This window comes from Peromyscus eremicus, chromosome 20 (genome assembly GCF_949786415.1).
Source record: "Peromyscus eremicus chromosome 20, PerEre_H2_v1, whole genome shotgun sequence".
NCBI lineage: Eukaryota > Metazoa > Chordata > Mammalia > Rodentia > Cricetidae > Peromyscus > Peromyscus eremicus.
In genome coordinates this window covers 4009293-4031735 of record NC_081436.1, presented here as the reverse complement: position 1 = coordinate 4031735, position 22443 = coordinate 4009293, and the positions used below count along the sequence as shown (strand labels likewise).

The 22443-nt window shown below is 43.6% G+C and overlaps 1 protein-coding gene across 1 annotated transcript in view; it reads right to left on the bottom strand.

Annotated features, from left to right (window-relative positions):
• The window catches only part of Racgap1 (Rac GTPase activating protein 1), a 30216-nt gene extending 8476 nt beyond the window's left edge, over positions 1 to 21740 (bottom strand). The window contains 10 exon segments of the mRNA XM_059247344.1: positions 1841 to 1971; positions 2913 to 3030; positions 3526 to 3561; positions 3563 to 3607; positions 5412 to 5465; positions 7153 to 7222; positions 8822 to 8958; positions 10751 to 10956; positions 13589 to 13673; positions 21635 to 21740. Coding sequence (XP_059103327.1) covers positions 1841 to 1971; positions 2913 to 3030; positions 3526 to 3561; positions 3563 to 3607; positions 5412 to 5465; positions 7153 to 7222; positions 8822 to 8958; positions 10751 to 10956; positions 13589 to 13673 — 882 coding nt within the window. The 5' untranslated portion in view covers positions 21635 to 21740.
• Positions 21741 to 22443: the final 703 nt, after the last annotated feature.

Below are 22443 nucleotides of genomic sequence, written 5' to 3'. Positions count from 1 at the left end.
AACAAAAAGGGCAGCTAATAATAAGTGTTGACATGACATAGAGAAACTGAAACTCTTCTCTATCATTGATAGGAATGTAAAATACAATAGGAATGTAAAATACACATAAGGGAAAAGCCTGGAAAATCCTCAGGAAATTAAGCATAGTTACTGTATGACCCAGTGATTCCACTTCTAGGTATACATATCCAAGAGAAATAAAAATGGCCTACATAAACGTGGGCACATACACATTATTCTTTTTTTTTTTTTTTTTTTTTGGTTTTTCGAGACAGGGTTTCTCTGTGTAGCTTTGGAGTCTGTCCTGGAACTCACTCTGTAGCCCAGGCTGGCCTCGAACTCACAGAGATCCACCTGCCTCTGCCTCTCGAGTGCTGGGATTAAAGGCATGCACCACCACTGCCCAGTGCAACATTCTTTCTAGCAGCTGAAAATGGAAAACCCTAAATTTCTATTCACTGATAAACGGATAAATATGTGGCATATGCTTTCCACAGAGTGGAACATTATTCCTCAAATAAAAAGAAATGAAACACACAGGCTCCAGCATGGCTGAGTAAATGAAAGAAGCCAGACACAAAGGCACGCATATCATACATACATGAAATATCTTAGACAAATCCATAGACATGAGTGGTGTGGATGGTGGTGGCCTCTGGCTACTGGATGTTGATGTAGCACAGCATGGTGGGGGAAATGCTATTAGGTATAGGGTTTCATTTTTGGGTGGTGAAAATGTTCTAAAGTTGACAATTGTGACAGATATCCAATTCTATGAATATACTAAATATCACTGGATTTAAATGGATGGATGAAGCCAGGCAATGGTGGCTCACACCTGTAATTCCAGCATGCAAGTTGCCAGTGGAGCTGGAGAGACAACTCAGTGATTATTGCTCTTGCAAAGGACACAAGTTCGATTCCCAGTACCCACATTGGGTAGCTCACAACTGCTTTTAACTCTAGCTCCAAATGAGCTGATACCCCACACTAAGGTCACCAATATCATGCAAGGTAACTTTCTGGAAATAAAAATAATGTGTAATGTCTTGATTAGGATGTAAGTCACATGAGCTATGTGTTTGGCAAATTTGATGAAAAGTACCCTTAAAAATCTGTATATTAGTCAGGTAGTGGTAGTGTATGCCTTTAATCCCAGCACTCTCGGCGGAGACAGGGGGATTTCTGTGAGTTTAAGGCCAGCCTGGTATATAGAGCTAGTCCTAGGACAGCTAGAGTTACACAGAGAAACCCTGCCTTGAAACGCAAAAAAAAAAAAAAAAAAAAAAAAAAAAAAAAAAACCAAACCAAACCTGTATATTGGGGGCCAGCAAGATGGCTCAGTGGGTAAAGGTACCTGCCATGCCTGATGGCCTGAGTTCAGTCTCCAGGACTCATCTGATGGAAGAAAACCAATCATGGCATATGCATGTCCCCCACCCCCTGCAATGCACACAGAAAATAAATAATTTCTTTTAATAAAAATCAGTGTATTTAGCCAGGTGATGGTGGTGTACGCCTTTAATCCCAGCACTCATGAGGCAGAGCCAGGCGGATCTCTGTGAGTTTGAGGTCAACCTGGTCTACGAGATCCAGGACAGCCAGAGCTACAAAGAGAAACCCTGTCTTGAAAACAAACAAGCTCAATAAAAAGAAACAGTGCCCCTGCTGCCTCCAGATACAAAGACAGACAGAGTGGTGGTGAGGGGCTGTTATCCCGCACTCGGGACGTTAAAGAGGAGGAACGATGGAGTTAGAGGCCAACCTGGGCTACCAAGAAAGAGCCTGTTCTAAAAACAAACGCACTGCCTCAAAGAAAAGGAAGCCCTCCTGGACTTACCGTCTTTGAGACAAAGTCATGGAGGCGCATGCCTCCGTTATTCTGAGGGGTCCCCGAATTGTCTGTCTCAGTTCTTGGCTCCACTGGCCTGCTGTTCAGAGCAGAGTCACTGTTCACAGGCTGTAAAGGACCTAGAAAACAATCAAATTTAAATTTCTGTCCTAAAAATTTTCACCCTTCTGGATTTTAATTCCATTTTTATTTTAATTTTACTTTTCCCTTTTTAACTTTGCTTTTAATATAACTAGTAGTAGTGAACACACACACACACAGTTTCCAGGAAAAGCTCCAGTTCTCCACTAGTGGTACATGCAGACTGACTAGCCACCCAGAAGTAAAGGACAGCACAAACACACCAGGACAGCAGCAAGCAGCTAGTAGAATCTCCCCACGACGGCTCACCTTGTCTCAAGAGGCTTCTAAGAAACCCACTCTCAATTTCAACCAGTGTTTTCATTTATTTATATTTGGTTTTGGTAGCCAAGGCTGGCCTCAAACACATGCTTGATCTTCCTGTCTCAGAACCTGGGTGGTTCTTTCAGACATGAGACACCACCCCTGGCTTTTCTTTCCTCCTTTCTTTCCTTCTTTTTAATTTTCTTCTTCTTCTTCTTCTTCTTCTTCTTCTTCTTCTTCTTCTTCTTCTTCTTCTTCTTCTTCTTCTTCTTCTTTTTTTTTTTGAGGTTTTATTAGTTATGTGTGAGTGTTTGCCTGAATGGGTCTGTGTACCACATTTGTGTAGAGCCCAACGAGGCCAGGAAGGGATGTCAGATTCCCTGGGTCTGGAGTCACAGATGGTGTGAGCCACCATTGGGTGCTGGGAACCAAACCTGCATCCTCTGCAGGAGCAGCAAGTGCTAAGCCATCTCACCAGCCCCTCTTCTGTTTTTTGGTCTCACCAGGTATCCACGGGCTGACCTTGAACGCACTATGAAGACTAGGCTGCCCTTCACTATGAAGACTAGATTGATTCCAATCTACCTATGCTTCCAAGTGATCAGATTATAGCTGTGTGCCTCCACAGCCAGCTCTGCAGAGACAAAGACGACATTTAGCCATAAATCCATCAGACCTGATTTCCCCCGACTCCTGGTCCAAGACGGCAATGTCTCAATAGTAGACACAGCTTCAATGGGTCCGCCGTCACTTGGAACAGTCACGGTAGTTTTTGCAACTATGGACTCATTTGCCTGAAACAGAGCCACAAGGAAAGACAGACATACTAACTTTGTTTCTATACAGGTGTTTTCCAGTAGCTAAAAATTCCCAAATCCGGAGTTAAGACCTATACTCTGGTCCTAAGCCTTTAAGTCAAAATCTCATACACTGCAGGGAGATCCATACAGTGAAATACAATCAAACCTATAGCTGATAGTTCTGATTTTTTTTCTTGTTTGTTTTGAGATAGGATCTTTCTATGTAGCCCTGGCTGTAGTTCTGAACTATGTTAGACCAGGCTGGCCCCAGCTTCACTACCTCCAGAGTGCTAAGATTAAAGGTGTGCACCACTGATAGTTCTTAATCAACACCCACTCACATGGACAATAGAGGATCTTACTACATAGAAAAACACTCAAACTTCTCTCAAAAATAACACTGCCGTAATACTGACTGTCACTTTGCTGTGCAGAGCCACTATCCCCTGGGTGCATTAGGACCCCAGTTCTCTGGCTGACTCCTCTTACCTGGTCTACTGTGGAGCCAATGGAACAGGTTTTTTTTTATAGGCCCAGGAGGGCCGTCGATGAACTGTCGGCTGCTGGAGCGCTAGAGAGGGAGTAAAGACCAAGCTACAGTGTCAAGTAGAACTGAAGCCCAGAGAACACAACAATCCTATCAGCAACTTACACGCACGTCCTAAGAAGCAGGGCTACATAAATAATGTGCTCTTTCTTGTGGCCTGTTTGTTAAACAAACACAAAAATGCTTTCAGTGCTATAGAAAAGAGACGAGCTCTGGAGACAGCATCAGAAAAGAAGAACCATAATCCTATCTAAGGACATGAAGTCTTTGGAAACACATCAAATACCCTAAGCACGTCAGCCCAGATAGAGCTCCATATCCCATTCTACACACACTGCATCTGGAGCTTATAGTAGAGTACAAAAGTCCTGCATAAAATTCACATGACAACTCAAAACAAACTCAAATATATTCTTTCCTATGATATGGAGATGTAGCCCAGAACCGTGAACTAAAGCAGAATCCTGCCCTCAGTCACTGCTTCAAGTGACATCACTGTGACCCCTGGAGGACTGGAGAGATGCTCAGTGGGGAAAGGTGCTCACTGTGTATGACTGATGGTCTCAGTCAATTCCCAGAACCTACAGTGGCTGGGAAAGAACCAATTCTTATGCACTGAGGTATGCATGTGCCTGCACTCACATGGCCATCTTTCCCTCCCCCCCCCCCCCCCCCCCGCCCGCCTCTCTCTCTCTCACACACACACACACACACACACACACAATAATAGTAATAAATAAAATTTTTAAATCAAAAAAAGTATTGCCCCAGTAGCACTAATCCACTTGTGTTTTGTGCTTGTTTGTTTTGAAACAGGGTCTCTCTATGTAGCCCTGGCTGTCCTGAAACTTGCTCTGTAGACCAGGTGAGGCTCCAATCACAGAGATCCACCTGAACCTGCCTCCCAAGTGCTGGGATTAAAAGTGTGCACCACCACAGCTCACCTACATTTTGTGTTTTTTGTTTAACGATGTCTAGAGATGTGTCAGAAATACAGTTTTGTATCCAAATTTCCCAAAAAGATAAACTATTACTAATGGGATTTTTTGTTTGGTTGGTTTTTCTCTTAAAATTTTTTTTTTTATATTATGTGTATGAGTAGCCTGCATGTATATGTGAACATCGCATGTATGACTGATACCCAAGGAGGCTGTAAGAGGCATTGGATCCCCTGAAACTAGAGTGACATACATTTGTGAGTCACCACCTGGGAATACCATCCAGGTCATCTACACAAGCAGCAAGTGCTCTTAACAGCAAGCCATCTCTCCAGCCCTGCTTTTGTTTTGTTTTGTTTGTTTGAAATAGGATATTACAATGTAGTTCAACCTGGTCTCAAACTTGATAAATAGCCCAGGCTGGCCTCAAATTCATGATCTTCCTGACTCAACCTCTTTAGTGTTAGGATCACAACTGTGGGACAAGATGCCATGAAAGAAAAAAATTGTTTTGGTTTTTGGAGGTAGGGTTTCTCTGTGTAGCCCTGGATGTCCTGGAACTTACTCTGTAGACTAGGCTGGCCTTGAACTCAGAGAGAGATCCGCCTGCCTCTGCCTCCCAAGTGCTGGGATTAAAAGGCATGTGCCACCACGCGTAGTGAGAACTCTTATTTTATAAACGGTAAAACATCTGAGCCTAATGGCCTAAGTTTATAATCCCAACTACTTGGATGGTTGAGGCACAAGGATCACAAATTTAAGGCTTTCCTACACAGTAAGTTAAGGATATCCTGGGAGACAAGTGACTAGTGAGAGAGCATTTGCCAAGTGTACATGGGACTATGGGTTCAAGCACCACCCAGGGAGGGGCAAGGAGAACATATACATACCCTCTTTTCTCGTTTCTTCATTTTGAAATTCTTCACCAAAGAAGAATCCCAGTCCTGTTGACAATTAGACCATGTTAATCTCTTTCTTTGGTTAGGTTGATCATAAATCCTGCGCAAATAAATTTACAGCAAACAAGTCAGACTACCTAACTTAAAACCCCAGGAGAGAGAAATTAAGACAGTCTTTGAAGTTTGCTCCAAAGCTCCAGTTAGCAGGCTTCCTTCAAATATTGAAGCAACAGTAATAGAATCAGGAACCAATGCCACAGAGACAGGGAAAGGTTAGAGAATCAATGGCTGTCGTGATTATTTCAGCTGCCTGGTCCTTTACTCCTGATTATTTTTCTAATTAGTTTTAGAACTTAGAGAATTTAAGACACTGTACAGACCATGTCAGATGTAACTCTTGCCCTAAGTGACTGCTACAGTCTAATCGGATATTCCATCCAACAGTCCCACTTAAGGAGTTAGTTCACGGTTTTAACCCTCAATACCTCTCTTTCTTGATCCTAAAAGGTGGTTTACCTTTGAATTCTATGCTTTTTACTACAGACTAGTTTCACTTCCGTTATTGTAACCACTGGCATTCATTTTTCCTATCTACCCGTGCTTCCCTTACTCCTGTTACCCCTACACACACAGTACCTAGAAACAGCATATACAACAAACAGGAGGGCAACATGAACTGAACTTCCCCAATTCATGTTCAAATAATTTACTACTGGTTGATCAGCCCCAATTATAACAGCTATCACAGTAGAGGTTTTCCTCGAAACTCACCTGATATGTTTGATTATATACCCCAGACGTACTCTATATAATTCTTTATTTTCAAAAGGTGGCTTCCTAATATTTATATCCTTAAAATGGACATTTGCTTCTCTGGTTAAACACTGACTATGAGCAAAAACACTCCTAGGAATGTAGTAAGTACTTGCTACTTGCTTTGCCATCAAAAACCAAACACTAACAACGTCCTGTGCTTTGGTTTGTTTGCTGGGTTTCAGACTCCCACAGAGATGATGAACTGCCAGTGGACTACCAGTCTCCTGAGCACTAAAGACTAAAATACCAGTAGGTATATGAAACATTACCATTTATACAGAAATTTCACAGTTCTGCTATCGACAAAAGCAAGGTAACAAGTTAGACATGGGCAACCATTGCTTAATCAAAGAATAATACACTGCCCAGAAATTTAAATTCCCATCCTTCTGGCTCAAGTCCTTCTATGAAGGATGGCTAAGGTTCCCTCAAGAAGCAGACTAATCGGGAAATAAAGTGCAAATCTACTCACTGTAGCAGCAGCAGCAGCAGCAGCAAATAAACCTAACCTGGGTCTACACAGCAAGCTCCAGGACAGCTTACAACTACACAGTGAGAGCCTATCTCAAAAATTAAAAATAAAACACCCTGCCTGGTCAATCTTGCTGATTTTTACCCCTAGCTAGGGCTTTAACAAGTTAAGACATAATCAATTACTAGAGGTACCTCCCAGAGACCCTTCAGATAAACTCGACTTCACAGCAAATCCTGAATTTTACATTCTTACTTCCAGAAAATAAATATTTAAGTCAGTATCTTATAGCTTGGGTGGATTTATATTTTAAATTGCTAGCTCAGAATCTGTAACAAATCAACAATGAAAGAGTCGTAAAGGATAGCCAAGGACAGGAGCAGAGATGCTCTTACAGGGCAGGTTAACAAAAGCAGATAACTCCAGAGATCAAATGTTTATTACCAGTGATTCATCAGTCTTGTCAAAGCTGATATCTGATAAAATGGAACCAGATTCATCAATGGTTGACAGTCTGGATTAAAAACAATAACACAATGTTAGACACAGAACACCATAAAACAGAAAAGCCACCAGTACCCTGAGAAGTCCCACTGGTCAGATAACATGAGCAAGTTCACAGACACGCACAAGCTGCAGTCCTGGCTGCAGGGAGCCGCTCTCCATGGTTTCCACGGAGTGCTGTGCGTGCAGAACAGCACAGCGGCATCAACAGCAAGTGAGGATTACAGCCAGAGCTATAGGAGTTTTCTTGCTGTACTACAAGGAAGCAGACTGAGGTTCAATTCAATTCCAATCAAGTCTGACGCTTCCTACAGTGAATATTACCCAGCACTGGGCTTTAGGTTTGATATTTTTGTCTGAGACAAGGCCTCTAGACCAGGCTGAACTTCCTATGTAACTGGAGATGATCTACAACTTCTGACTCTCCTGCCTCCACATCCCAAACACTGAGATTACAGATGTGTACCGCCATGCCCAGTTTACAAAGCGCTGGGAACTGAAGCATACTAGGCAAGATCTCTACTGTCTGAGCTACATCCCCAGGCCCCAGCACTGACTTTTTAAGACATTAAGCCTAAGCTGAATATAGCAGTCCATGCAGATAATTGTAGCACTTGAGAGGCACAAACTCAGGAGTTCAAGGCCAGCCTGGGATATGAAAGACCCTACCTCAAAAAATGGGAGGGGCTGGGGGGGGCTGTGAGAAATGATGGCTCAGTGATTAAGAGCTCACACTACCTACAACATGCAGCTTATAGTTTTTTTACAGCTCTCATTCCAGGGGATCCATTATCCTCTTCTAGTTTACATGGGTATCCCTGCACACACGGCTTATCCTCACACACACACACTCATAATTCTTTTAATCTTTATTAAAAAAAAAAAAAAAAAGAAAGAAAAGAAATCAAGTTAACATATCTTCTTAGTTCTAAAGATCCCACCTGAGCTGGGCATAGTGGCATGACAGCTTTAACCCCAGCACTCAGGAGGTTAAAGTAGAGCTCTATGAATTCAAGGGCAGCCTGATATAAACAAGAAATTCAGGCCAGCCAGGGCTACACCCTAAGACCCCATCTCACCAAACCAAACAAGATTCCCCATGGACCAATCAGCCAACAAAACAAACAACCCTAAGAGTGTAAGCCTTTTCCTGCTTACTGTACTGGGTGGGAGCATTACACTCAAAGCCTGGCTGAGACTATTTTAGCGACACTATGGAACCCAAATGCTTGTCTGGGCTTAGCTGCCAGCAGCTGCAGAGCTCTCTGGAGAATAAACACTGAGTACTGCTGAATCGCCACTTTCACCTCTGGGGTCTTCGCAATGGACAGGATTAGTTATTGATGTGTAATTTAATACCACCATCCAAACTGTACCCACGGTGAAACAACAGCCTAAGGAAAGCTTAAAAATAATGAAAGCGAACGGGGGGGGGGGGGGGGGGGGGGGGGGGGGCAGGCCTGCGCCCCTCCCTCCCACCGCCCACCCCGAAGGCTCTTCTGCTTTGTTCAGCACACGCCCCAGAAGCAGTACACTTAAGAGGTCAGATAACGGGACTTGTGACAGCCGGGCTGCTGTGATCAGATGACAACAGATGCAGTTCCCCCACCTATTGTTCCCAGGGTTGCCACTGGATGCTTGGCCTCGGTTGAGGAAAGCTAGAGCTGATTTTTGCTCCTCGCTTAGCTGGATGCTGCCAGATGTGTCACACATGAGTATGTCTCGAATCAGCTGAATCTGTTGTTCCTACAGACAAAGCAGAGGAGACATCGTAACTAGCCAGGGAAGGAAGCTTCACCTCAAATTTATGGGCTAGACAGAAGACATTAAAATACAACATTATGCAAATGGGCCTTCAGGAAGGCATTACAACAAGAGAATATTAATTCACATCAAGCTCAGGCTGTGGCTGGTTTCTGATGAGTAAAATCAACTCCGTATAGAATAGGGGGTCTCTGCTATGAGATTTTTAGATCTCACTGCTAATCCAAGAGGAGAGTGGTATACAATGAGAGTTCCAAAACAGATTTCACATAGCAAAAATACTTCAAGTATTGTTTTTATCAGAACAGTTATTGGCTTCTTTTATGGATCCAAGCAGTCACATGTTTTTCAAATGATGAAACAAAATACATAAAATAAATACAAACCCGTAATGCAGACAATTTGGGCTTACTGAGGCATCTAACACTGAGTTAAGATGGATTAGTCCCCTCAAGTAAAGTTCTCCTTTGCATCAAGACGCCTCTTGTCACATCAAAATAACATATATACCAGTCACACTGTTCAACTCACTAAATACGTCTAGCCCTTTACCAGGAGCTAGAGAGAAGTGACGAAGCATTAGCATTGCTTTGGCTGTATTGATGACAGCAGGCCAGTGCCACCAACTCATAAAAGGAGAGCAATATTCTTGGTATTTAGAATAAACAATATAGCCTGCACATGGTGGTATATACCTCTAAACCCAGTATTCAGGGAGCAGAGGCAGGAGAATCATCCTTGAATTTCAGGCCATCAGGGATTATTCAGCAGAATCCTGTCTCAAAAGATACCGCCCGCCCCCTGCAGAATAGCAAATAAATTATGATACATAACTATTCTAGAATTTCATTATTATTCTCCCTCACTTTCTTTTTTTTCAGAGCTGAGGACCGAACCCAGGACCTTGCACTTGCTAGGCAAGTGCTCTACCACTGAGCTAAATCCCCAACCCACTTTAATTCTTATAAAAAAAAAAAAAAAAAAAAAAAAAAATTGGAGTGCTGGAACCCAGAACCTTGTACATGCCAGGCAAGAATTTTACCAACCGCACTACATTCTTGGCCATTTTGTTTTAACTCTCATTTGAAATCTGTCTAGTGAAAACCAGTTTCAAGTCTAAAGGAAAAAATAAGTATTAATTTCAAACTTAAAAAAAACAGAGGCCAGGAGCTGGAGAGATGGCTCAGAGGTTAAGAGCACTGGTTGTTCTTCCAGGAGACCTGGGTTCAATTCCCAGTACACCCATGGCAGCTCACAACTGTCTGTAACTCCATCTCCAGTGGATCTGACACTCACACAGACATATCTGCTGACAAAATACAAACACACCTAAAATAAAAATAAATGATTCATTTAAAAAAAAAAAGAAAGAAAAACACACACACAAAAGAAAATAAAATAAAATAAACAAAAAAAAAAAACAGAGGCCATAGCCGGGTGGTGGTGGTGGCGGCGCATGCCTTTAATCCCAGCACTCGGGAGGCAGAGCCAGGCGGATCTCTGTGAGTTCGAGGCCAGCCTGGGCTACCAAGTGAGTCCCAGGAAAGGCGCAAAGCTACACAGAGAAACCCTGTCTCGAAAAACAAACAAACAAAAAAAAAAAAAAAAAAAACCAGAGGCCACAGGTTACAGTTTCATCTCTAATCACAGGCAAGATGCCAAACGATTTTCAGTTGTTTACATAAGGGGGAACTGGGTATATCTGGTAAATAGAAACATTATCAACACTGTCTTCCCAGGCCATCACCAGTCTAACACGCAAAGCAATACACACCAGCTTTGCACATTCAGCCTCAGCACGCTGTCTCCGCTTGATCTCTACATCTACTTGGTTACGAGCATGCTTCAGCTTGACGTCCAGAGCGCTACGGCCAGTCTCTGCTTTCAACAATAGATCTTTGAATTTCTCCAGCTCCTGGTTGGTTCTTTGACATTTCTTCCGGAAATCCTCGAAGTCCTTCACAACCTGGATGAATTCAACTGAGGACAGGTAAAAACTTAATAATCCAAGCAGCAAAAATAAACAACTGCTCAAATAAACAGGCCTACAGTTAGCTTCATCCCAAATATAAAGTCTTGCTGGACTACAGTCAAACAGAGCTGAAAATGACCAGGAACAAACCCTGTTTTGTCACTTTGGACGAGAGCTTAGTGGGAAGCAATTCCTGATTTAATAGGCTACACACTTGGGGCTTCACCAGGGCATCTGCTATGGAGTATGTAGCTCATTAGTCACCTGGCTCCAGATGTCGCCAATGCTGAAAGCTCCTGAACAGAAGGCAATCAAAGAGGGGTACCTTTGGGGCAGCTGTCACACACCAGGACAGTCACATAAAACAAAAACCAGCCTCCTCTACAGTCATACATTGCTGAACCCTACAATATGCTCTAGTAGATACAGATAAATATTACAGGTATCTAAGGCCTGTAATTCTATTCAGTGATAATTATACAAATATTGACCAGAAAGTAAAGAGACAATTGCTTTTGCTGTTTAATAATGCCCTGAGGGGAAGTAAATACTCCAGTGTAAAAGCAGAAAAGCACTAGCTCTTGGAAAGTCACTGGAAGCAGAACAGGGACTCCGTTCAAACGTGAGCAAAGTGGACAGACTCACTCCCAAGCAGCACAGAGCTCATTTCCACCCCTTGCTGGTGGTGACGACTGCTCTACAATGCGTACCAGTGCCTTCAATTCCTGAGCTGACCTCAACTGTCCCCAAGCATCGGTCTCCACCCACATCATATGGGTCTCTTTATTGCTGGTCAAACCCTGTTTACAGGTGAAACTAAGCCACATTCACCTAAAGCCAGCAGATTTTTAGTTAGGGAAGGCATTTTCCTATACAAATTTAAACAATATACAAAAATATACAACATGCAAGCAATTTTAATCTGACTAAACTTCCAACTTGGTATACCAATTCATTCAAAAGAAACCGAGTCAGCCAGGCGGTGGTGGTGCACATCTTTAATTCCAGCACTTGGGAGGCAGGGGCAAGTGGATCTCTGTGAGTCTGAGGCCATCCTGGTCTACAGAGGGAGTTCTAGGACAGCCAGGGCTACACAGAGAAAAATCCTGGGGGATGGGGCGGGGTGGGGAGGGAGATTGAGTCATAAGGGAACTTATGTCAGTAGCAGACTAATTTTAGCAAAATAGGACAGTATGAAAGTTATCTTAGGCAAAGAAAATGTCAAGAATCAAATATTAGGACTAGAGAGATGGCTCAGCAGTTAAGAGCACTGGCTTGTCTTCCAGAGGACTGGGGTTCAATTCCCAGCACTCATACAGCAGCTCACAACTGTCTGTAACTCCTGTTTCAGGGGATCCAACACCCTCACAAAGACATGCATACAGGCAAAGTATCAATGCACTAAAATATTTAAAAAATAAAATAAATTAAAGCCAGGTATGGTAGTACACACCTTTAGTTCCAGTACTTGGGAACTAAAGGCAGAGGCAGGCAGATCTCTGTAAGTTCAAGGCCAGCCTGGTCTATATAGTGAGTTCCAGGACAGCCAGAACTTAGGAGGCTGAGGCAGGAAGAATAGAACTTTAGGCAAGCCTGGGATAGTCAGTGAACTGGAGGCCAGCTTGTCTGGGAGCAATAAGAACAGAGATGTATGAGGCAGCTTTGTGCTTGTAGTCAGCAATCTGAGGCAAGAGGATTGACATGACTTCAATTATCTGGGCTACAGTATGAGACCCACCCTCTTAAAAAAGTAAAACAAAAAAGCAACATGCTTGGAAATCCAGATTTTTCCCAGTTCATGGAATAAATAAGAAACTGGTAATTAATATCAACTATTCTATGGAAAGAGCCCCGTGGTAAACAAGCAAGCAAGCAAGCTAGCTGGGTAAAGTTCACTTAAAAACATGATGAATGGGACTGGAGAGATAGTTCAGTAGTTAAGAGCACTGGCTGCTCTTCCAGAGGACTCAGGTTCAAATCCCAGCAACCACATGGGCAGCTCACAACCGTCTGTAATTCCAGTTCCAGGGGATCTAGCACACTCACACAGATATATATGCAATCAAAGCACCAATGCACATAAAATAAAAATAATTATTAAAAACAAAACAAAAAACCACGATGGATGGCTCAGTGGTAAAGAAGGCCTGAGCTAGTTTCCAGCATATGTCAGGCAGCTTACAACCACCAGTACCTGCCGCTCCAGAGACGCCTATGCCCTCTCTGGCATCCACGGGTACCCACATACACAGGTTTGTTGTTTTTGTTTTGTTTTTTGTTTTTTTAAGAGTAATATAGAGGGAAAGAGAGATGGCTCAATAGTTAAGAGCACTGATTGATGTTCCAGAGGACCCAGGTTCAATTCCCAGGCTGTGAGGTGTTTGATCACACCAGAATAAAAAAATTTTTAAAAAAAGTAAGATAGAATAAATATTAATGGTCCTTTGGAATGAGTGCTCAGTACACTTTGGCCAGCAGTAGCCATCACTGTCTTTTTTGGGAACCTGAAAGAAACACCCACTTTCAGATTTCCGCACAATCCAGCATTATAAAAACCAAACACTGAAACCTGCCGGGTTCCCTTTTCATATCACACACCCTCCCTCCCCACCCTCCACAGACCAGCTCAGAATGACTTACTGCTTTCATTTCCTTCATTGATAATCTCCAACCGACGCACAAGCTGCTCAAACAGAGTCCACAAATTCACCACTGTAGCATCCATCTTCTGCCAAGAAATCAAATATACATTAGGAAGCTGCCTTCTCCCCCTTACAAAAGGTTCACTAACAGTCCAGTAAATCTATCAGTGACCAACACCTGGGCCCTCCTACATGCAGCCACCATTTCAAGAATCTCTTGTTTATTTGCTGGTTGGTTTTTGTTATTTTTCAAGACAGGGTTTCTCTGTTTTAACAGCTCTAGCTGTCCTAGAACTTGCTCTGTAAATGAGGCTGGCCTCAAACTCACAGAAAACCACTTGGCTCTGTGTGCCACAATCGCCCAGCTACCATTTCAAGAATCTTAAACCAATTTTGTGATCCTAATCTAAAAAAAAAAGTTAATGTCTTTGTTTTGTTTCATTTTTTGACCCCCCTGCCCCCTGGTTGTTTCAAGAGATCCACCTGTGCTGGGATTAAAGGCATGCACCCACCACTGGCTGCCTATTTATTTTTTGAGATGAGGTCTTACTAGTCGCTCAAGATGGTCTTGAACTCACAATCTCCCTGTGTCAGCATTCCAAATGCTGGGATTGCAAGCATGTGCCTGAGCTGCACTGAACTAGAAAACCGCTGGAAACCAATGACAACATACACCTTCTGTCTACTTCTAGGTCAGTCCTCATTCCTTACAATGACGCCAGTGCTAACTGCCTTCAGTAGGAAGGAACATGTCTGTGGACTATAAACACTACCAACCACAAACAAAACGTGGTTCTTCAAATATAATTTAACAACATTTTTTGCTACTTTAATCTCTCAGACTTTGAAAACCTATAATATACCTTGAAATGTTTATTTTTGGTCTCACTTTTAGCTAACATCCTGTTACAACTGTCTCTTAAAAGGCAGGACACGGTCAGCACATTTCCCACCAATGGCACAGGTGACATCACACAGTGATTAAGTAGGGAAACTGTCAGCTCAGCAGCACAAGAATTATTTCTGTAGTGTGGGTTCTCTGCTGGAATGCATGCAGGGACTGTGTCTAATAAATTCATACTAAGTACAGGCGAAGATTATGTTATACCACTCTGGCGTCCGAGAGACAATGACCACCTTCACAACGACAAGGGCAAAGGAAAAACCATTTGCTAGTGGGCTCTAGATAGGGAATTTCAGGCTTTGTGTTTCCTCCCAAAGACCTGCTCATATCACATTAAAAACTTAGGCCACCTTCCAGGCAGCTTTGTTCCAAATAGACTTCAACAGGAATGAATTAGAAAAATAAGTTCTTCGTTTAGTCATCAGGAAAGACATTTCTAAATGTGACAAAAATTATTAAGGGAAGAAAATGTCAAATTTCTTGACTTGAAAATGAAATGTTCTTAGAAACACATTAAAGGACTCTCACGCTCCTCTCACCCCTGATGCTCTGTCCAGGTAGTTACTCTACATAGCTAAATAAAAACTTCAGAACTCTATTTTAACAGAGTTTTTAGTGATTTTGCAAATATTTGTAAGAGTGTACCATAAGCTACGACAGTAAGAAATGGAAAAAAGAAAAGACGAAACAAACAAAATCCCACAATAAAACAAAGGAATGCATAAGCATAAAAATATTTTCCATTAAACAGTACAGAAATATTCATTTGTAGTCATGAAACAACCACTATAATAGCAATAAAATAAAAATTCTATCCGTCCCAAGCCTATCTGCAGTGTAACCTGAATAGGGCTGGAACTGTGCTCTTCAAATGGCAACGTATCTGGTTCCAAGCAACAAACCATGGCAAGCTGCTAAGCAACCAGACTGAGCGACTTATTACAAACATCTTCCTCCAAAGTAGAATAAAGTAAGAGTGGCATTACGGCCAGCAGGAAGGCATGTGGAAGTCACGGAGAGGTCCACATGCAGGTGCTGCAGAACAGAAGCAGGAAGAACACTCAGGATCGATTCAAATGATGATCTCCTCTGGCTCCCAGTAAAAACAGAGGCCACTAGTCAGCAGCTGTAACACAGGATATTGATCTCTCCTATCTCAGCATCATAAGTATATCCTGCAATTCAGAACATGAAGACCCTGCAAAGGGGTTCAGTTGAGTAGATTCTGTAGCAACTATGATATTGAAAGTGGGGGGAGGGGGTTTTCTTGTTTTTGAGACCTGGCCTGGAACCCAGAGATCTGCCTGCCTCTGGAATTAAAGGTGTGAACCACCACACCAGGCAAAACCGCATTTTCAAACAGGCGTGGTGCTTTGTGCTACAAGCTCAGCTCTAGAGATAAAGGCCGGATGGCCACAAGCTCCAGGCCAGGAGGCTACACGGCAAAGCCTTGTCTCAAAACACAACCAAAAATGTTGTCTTTAATGACAATAAGACCTGACCTGACCTGAGCCTCTCTATGATCTGTGTCCCACCAAAGCGCATGTTGAAACTGAATTCCCTATGCAGCAGGACTAGAATGCTAAGGGACTAGTGTGCCCTTGCAAGAGGGCCTGAAGGAACTAGGTGGCCCTACTGCTCTTCTGCCATAAGGCATCAAGGAAACCAAGGAAATCCTTCCCAAGCAATGTTAGGGCACTTCCATCTTGGACTTTCTAAACTCTAAGAAATAAATGACTGTTTGGGGGTTAGAGAGAGAACTCCATCCATCAAGTGCTCGCTGCACAAGCATGCAGACCTGGTCTGGTCCCCAGCACCACGTAAGAAGCCATGCACCGGCCAGCAAGGTGGCTCAGAGGACAAGGGCCCTTCTGCACAAGCTTAACAACCCCAGCTCAATCCTACACATATGATGAAGTTAAACACATGCACAAACCGCAAACCATGGCACATGCACAACACCCCCCTCACACACACACAGAATGTAAAAAGAAAAAAAATTCTGAGCTGAGCAGGTGCTGTGCATTTAGAATCTTAGCACTGGGGAGGCAACAGAAGGACCCTCAGAGCTCACCCCCAGGTCTCAGTGAGACCCTGTCCAAAACTAAAACACTGGGCCAGGCGTGATGGTGCATACCTTTCCTTCTATCACTCAGTCCCAGCACTCGGGAGGCAGAGGCAGAGGCAGTCAGATCTCAGGGTTAAGGCCAGCCTGGGATACATATAAGACCCTATCTCAAACAAACAAAGCAAAGCACCCACAGTAGACAGCTCCTGAGGAACACACTAGAGGTAGATCTGGTCCCTGTGTGTACGCACACAAAATAAATGTCTGTTCCTCATAAGTTATATAGTTTAAGGTACTTTGTTACGACAGCAGAAATAAAAAAAGAAACTTCACATTTTCTCAAGTTTCTTTAGTTCATGATTACTCTGGGTTCAGTGTATACTCCAAGGAGTAAGGATTAGAGCTGGTTGGCTATGGTTTTGGTGTACTGTTTTGAGGAAGGGCTATTTGAGACTGCCCAGGCTGGCTTTGAACTCGCAACAATCCTACTTCAGCCTCCCAAGTGGTGATATTATAAGGTATGAGCCACTCTGCCCAGCTGAAGAAAGAGGCAGTCTCTTGAAAACAAACCCAATTCCAAAAACACACTCTACAAGACACTGTAGCTGGTGTATGCAGTCTCAGGCTGGTCTCCTCCATGTGTACTAGGAGAAAGTGGTTTAAAATCCCAATGCAACAGGGGCGGTGCTGGCACACACCTTTAATCCCAGCACTGGGAGGCAGAGGCAGGCGGATCTCTGAGTTCGAGGCCAGCCTGGCCTACAGGGTGAGTTCCAGAACAGCCAGGGCTACACAGAGAAACCCTGTCTCAAAAAAACAAACAAAAAAATAAAGCTTATAAAAATATGAAGTGTATCACTGTGTTGTTTGGGGTCTGATAGTTGTTAATTAGATTCTGGGAGAGTGATTCACAACTCCAGTAATTTCCCCCTAAGTAGTCTAGACTGTCTCCACATGAGGCTCCACTAAATTCAGAAGCAAAGATTATTTTTTAAAATAGTGCTACATAATATTTAATATATGCCTTTGCTGTGAATTGAGTACTAAACTTGACATTCCACATCTTTCTTCATATGAATCTAATTAACTAAGCTGCCACTTTATAGACAACTTAGAAACAAGAACTGACTAAATACTGAGTGCACATGAAATGCAGGTGTGGAGTCAAAGTCTATCCTCTTTCCACCTTAACACACTAAATGTCATAAAGTATCGACCATATATGCTGCAGATTTTCTCATATACCTGCAAATCATAAGTCATACAGAGCAGAGACATGTATACCTGTATAAACAGACATCAGCTTGTGTATATGTGTGTACACACAGATGTCAGTCAGCATGTGTATATGTGTGTGCACACAGATGTCAGTCAGCATGTGTCTATGTGTGTGCACACAGATGTCAGTCAGCATGTGTATATGTGTGTAAACACAGATGTCAGTCAGCATGTGTATATGTATGTACACACAGATGTCAGTCAGCATGTGTATATGTTTGTGCACACAGATGTCAGTCAGCATGTGTATATGTGTGTGCACACAGATGTCAGTCAGCATGTGTATATGTGTGTAAACACAGATATGTGTGTGCACACAGATGTCAGTCAGCATGTGTATATATGTGTAAACACAGACGTCAGCTAGAATCCAGACCAAAAAAGATGACAAACTTCTGACGGGGTCATCCAAGCTGTTCTCAAGGAGGCTCTTACTTCTAAACAAAGTTGATTTTCCCCCCTCTAATATAGGTTTGCTTAGGGAAACTAAAATGTGGTTCTAGCAAAATATACTCCTCTTTATATGCTGGGGGATCTTATATTCTAATATTCTAACATTCTACAGAAGTGACTCTCAGGAATTATTTATAGGTGACAAAAATATCTCACTACATCACTACTAACTCTCAATACCTCAGCCAAATTGTAACTCGGAGAGCTAAAGCTTACTCGTCCTTCTCAGTGTCAATTGAGAATGGTTTTAATTTTCCTGCGGGCCACATTTTCCTCCTCCTGACTATTTCCTCCCCCTTTATTATGTAGCTTCACGGCTAGGAGACACACTAATGTGAAAGGAAACAGTCGTGTTGCAGAGCACTGCTCTCAGCTGTAAAGCAGATGTCACTTCCACAGCAGAGGCTGCTGCCTTTGAGAATGCAGCAACAGCCCCTGTGTGGGGAGCAAGGAAATCAGTTTACAGAGCACTCTAAACAGAAAGGTGCCCAGAATCTCAGCTGTTACTGATGGGGAGCCCCAGAGGTGGGGAAGTCACGGTGTTACAGTCCCAATCTGTGAGGATCCCTAAGGGAGCAATTTGGCAACACCAGGAGAAAGAGTCTCAGCTTGCTGTTATTGCTTTGAGGCCCCAATTTAATTTCAATCACCCAGCAAAGAAGAGACAGACAGTCCTTCCAAACAACAGACCATTACAGGTCTTACTGCAGGGCATCCTGGGAAAAGCATCTATACCAGTCCTACAAACAATATTATTAAGAAAACTATATATCAGGTTTTTTAGATGTTATGTATTATTAGACAAAGCAATGGCAGATTGCTTGGTATTTTTTTTTTCTTTTCAACAAAGTGTTTTAATGAAAAACATTATCATACACATTGCTGTTCTAGAGATTCCCAAGAAATTAACAATGCAAGTTTCCTGCTGCCAAGGAAAAGCACTCCCAAAGACAAGCTCGAAAGAGGATGAGTTCCTTCAATAGCACTTCAGAACAATTCATTTCCCTAAGTGTCCAGCTTCTGCTCCATATCAAAGGCAAAGAAACACTACCATGAATCCAGCTGTTCCTATGAACAAATCAACTACAGAAAGATAAATAGAATGTCCTGGGCTCAACCTGAGTAAGGACTAAAGTGAGGGAAGGGAAAACTGAATTGTGATGTTTTCAGCTCAGCACACTGGTGTTCCATTTCCTGCTAGGTCTTCCGGGTCTGCAAGTCTAGAGTAAGTCTCACCAATTTCCAAAGCCTTAATGATCTCAATCAACTTCGTAATCTGTAACACTCAGACAGACATAAAAAACTCTGTCTCACGATGACACCTTTTAAGCATGAAACAAAAACCTTACCCCCCAGACTCCACCCTTTGTCCATCATACACTATCAAAGCTACATACACTGCAAGGCACACACGATTTCATGTTTTGATTATGAGCACTTTGTTTCAATTAAGCACTGAAAAGTTGGTGGGCTACTTTTTGTCATTCCCTTTGGATTTAGATAATTGACAGCTTTTCAGTTACCCTCTACCTGCAGTCTCTAGCATGGTATGCCCCATGCATCGTCATAACCACCCCCCATCCCAACCCTCCTCCCCACACACACCCAGGAATCTTCATTCATTTCTCAGTGAAGTCTCTGCTAACCACCCTATTGAAAATTGCAACTTTTCAGAAATGTCAGCTTTATTTTGCTCCAAAGCACTTGTTCCCATCTAATATACTCAGCTTACTATCTGCAAAGACTTCTGTCTGTTTTGTTTGTTGCAGAGTGACTGGTGTCTAGAACACAGCCTGATACTTGGAAGGTGATTTGACACTCACTGAATGAGTGAACTTCATGACCAGTATTCTTCAGGTCTTTAAGGAGAGTCTTTGGAATAGGCTCTTGATAAATGCTGCCAAAGTATATTCTAAAACTGGAGTAACCGAGCATGGTGGCACATGCCTCTATAACCAGCTACTCTGGCGGCTGAGGCAGGAGAGTCCTTCTTGGAAGCCAGCTGGGACAACACAGCAAGACTTTTGTCAACTGAAATATCCAGGGGGAAAAAGCCAATGTTAAGGATTCTATAAGGCTGATTAGAACTCCTGTGTTTGTGGAGCGTCAAACAGACTGTCTCAGACCTGGAGTCAAATTATCTCAGGTGATGTTTAGCTCCACTAATTCACCAGCACCTCCTTGTGACATCAGATGAAATTTCAGCATGATTGAAAATACTACTACCTTTGAGCCGGGCGTGGCGGCCAATGCCTTTAAACCCAGTACTCAGGAGGCAGAGGCAGGCAGATCTCTGAGTTCAAGGCCAGCCTGGTCTATAGAGTGAGTTCCAGGACAGCCAGGGCTACACAGAAAAACCATCTTGGGGGGGGGGGGGGGAGCAGAAAGAAAAGAAAAGAAAAACACTACCACCTTTCACCAACCCAAAAGCTAAAGATCACCACTAGGCAACATTGAAAACTAATACAGCAGGTTCCCCTGCTTTTACTGCAACCCACTGGCTTGATGTGCACACCAGCCCCAGTCAACACATTTTTAAGGAGAAGTAGAAGACAACCTTACTTGGACTTAAAGAAGTGTGCAGCTGTGCTGGCCTTTAGCTCATACCACGCCTGCCTAGCATGCATAAGCGCCTGGCTTCTGTCCTCAGCACAGCAAATACTGGGAATGGTGAGCCACACTTTGTAATCCCCAAATTATCCTGTCATGCCTGCTGTCCCAGCATTCCAGAGGTAGGAGGATCGGAAGTGCAAAGTTATCCTTGGCTACAAAAGGCCAGCCTGGGCTACATAAGACACCGTCACATATACTCACATAGGGTACAGTTTACTTAGGAGTGACAGAACTTTAAAAGGTAAACGGTGACTCCAATGACCCTCCTACACACTACTGGGATGTTACCAGATAACAGCCTTAGCTTTTCTGCTGGGGGAAGCTGTGACTAAGCCAAGATGGTTACCTGGTAGCATCAGAAACCTGCTACAGGATGGCAGATTAGTGACAGAGCTGGGCAATGAATTGTTATTTAAAGGGGGACTAAAGATAACCCGAGACAGTCAAGGGTCCGAATTTCCAGCATTCCAATTCTCCACAATTAGGGAGACAGCTCTGGGCCGCCTAGGCCCCTCGAACACCAGGGCCTTCTCCCTCGGAAAACCCTGTTCCTCCCAAAGGGTAAAGGGGCGCTCCACGCCAGCCACTCCCAGGCCCGGCAGGCACCGCAGCGAAGACCACCTCGGGGGGACCACACCCCCACCCGCCCCTCCGGCCACGCCTCGAAAGGACGCCCCTGAAGAGCGGCCCCGTCCCGGCCGCCCGCTCGCGGCCTCGGACCCGCTTACCGAGGCTCCCGGTCCCGCGCACACGCAACCCCGACCGGCCCGAGGCGCTCACTCTCCGGCCGCCGCGCCCCAGGAGGGCTGCTGTCCGCTCGCGCCGCGCCTCACTAACGGCAGTGTGGAACCGCGCCGCCAGATCCGGTTCAAAATCGCGCACCAACCAATCACAGAGGACCTCATCCTCGCGACAACGCATGCGTCAGGGCTAGGGGGCGGGCGCAAAAAAAATGGAAATGAGCATGCGCATGACGTTAGGGAGACGCCAAAAGGGGCCATTTTGACTAAGGGCACCGTTCGGGTGGGGGCGTTGTGATGTGCCTTGCGGGGTTAGGGGGTGTTTTGTGGTCCTTGTAGGTTCCCCGCCCTTGGCTCCGGCTCCCTTTCCTGTAATTATTCTAATGACCTGTTGACTAATTGCATATTATTCTTGCCTCCTTGTTTCCCCAGGCAGGCAAATAGGGCTCTTGGAAAGTAATAACTGAATAGTTTCGGGTCTTACTGTAGAATAGGAAGAATTCCAGAAGGAGACAGAGTAGCAATCATTTTAACCATATTTTCTGAGCTATAATTATCCCTTCATTCATTCAAGCATTCATTCAGACTTTTATTTGATGCACAGTAAGTATGCCAACTTCACGGCAAACACTCTGCTTGATCATGTGGTCTCTGCTTTCCAGCAGCTATGAATGGGGGAGACAGCTCAAAGAAACAAACAGAAATACAAAATGAAGTGTTTTAATCCCGTATAATAAATGCACTTAACATCTGGCATTATGCTGGTACAGATCTGGAACTTTTAAAAGATCTGGACC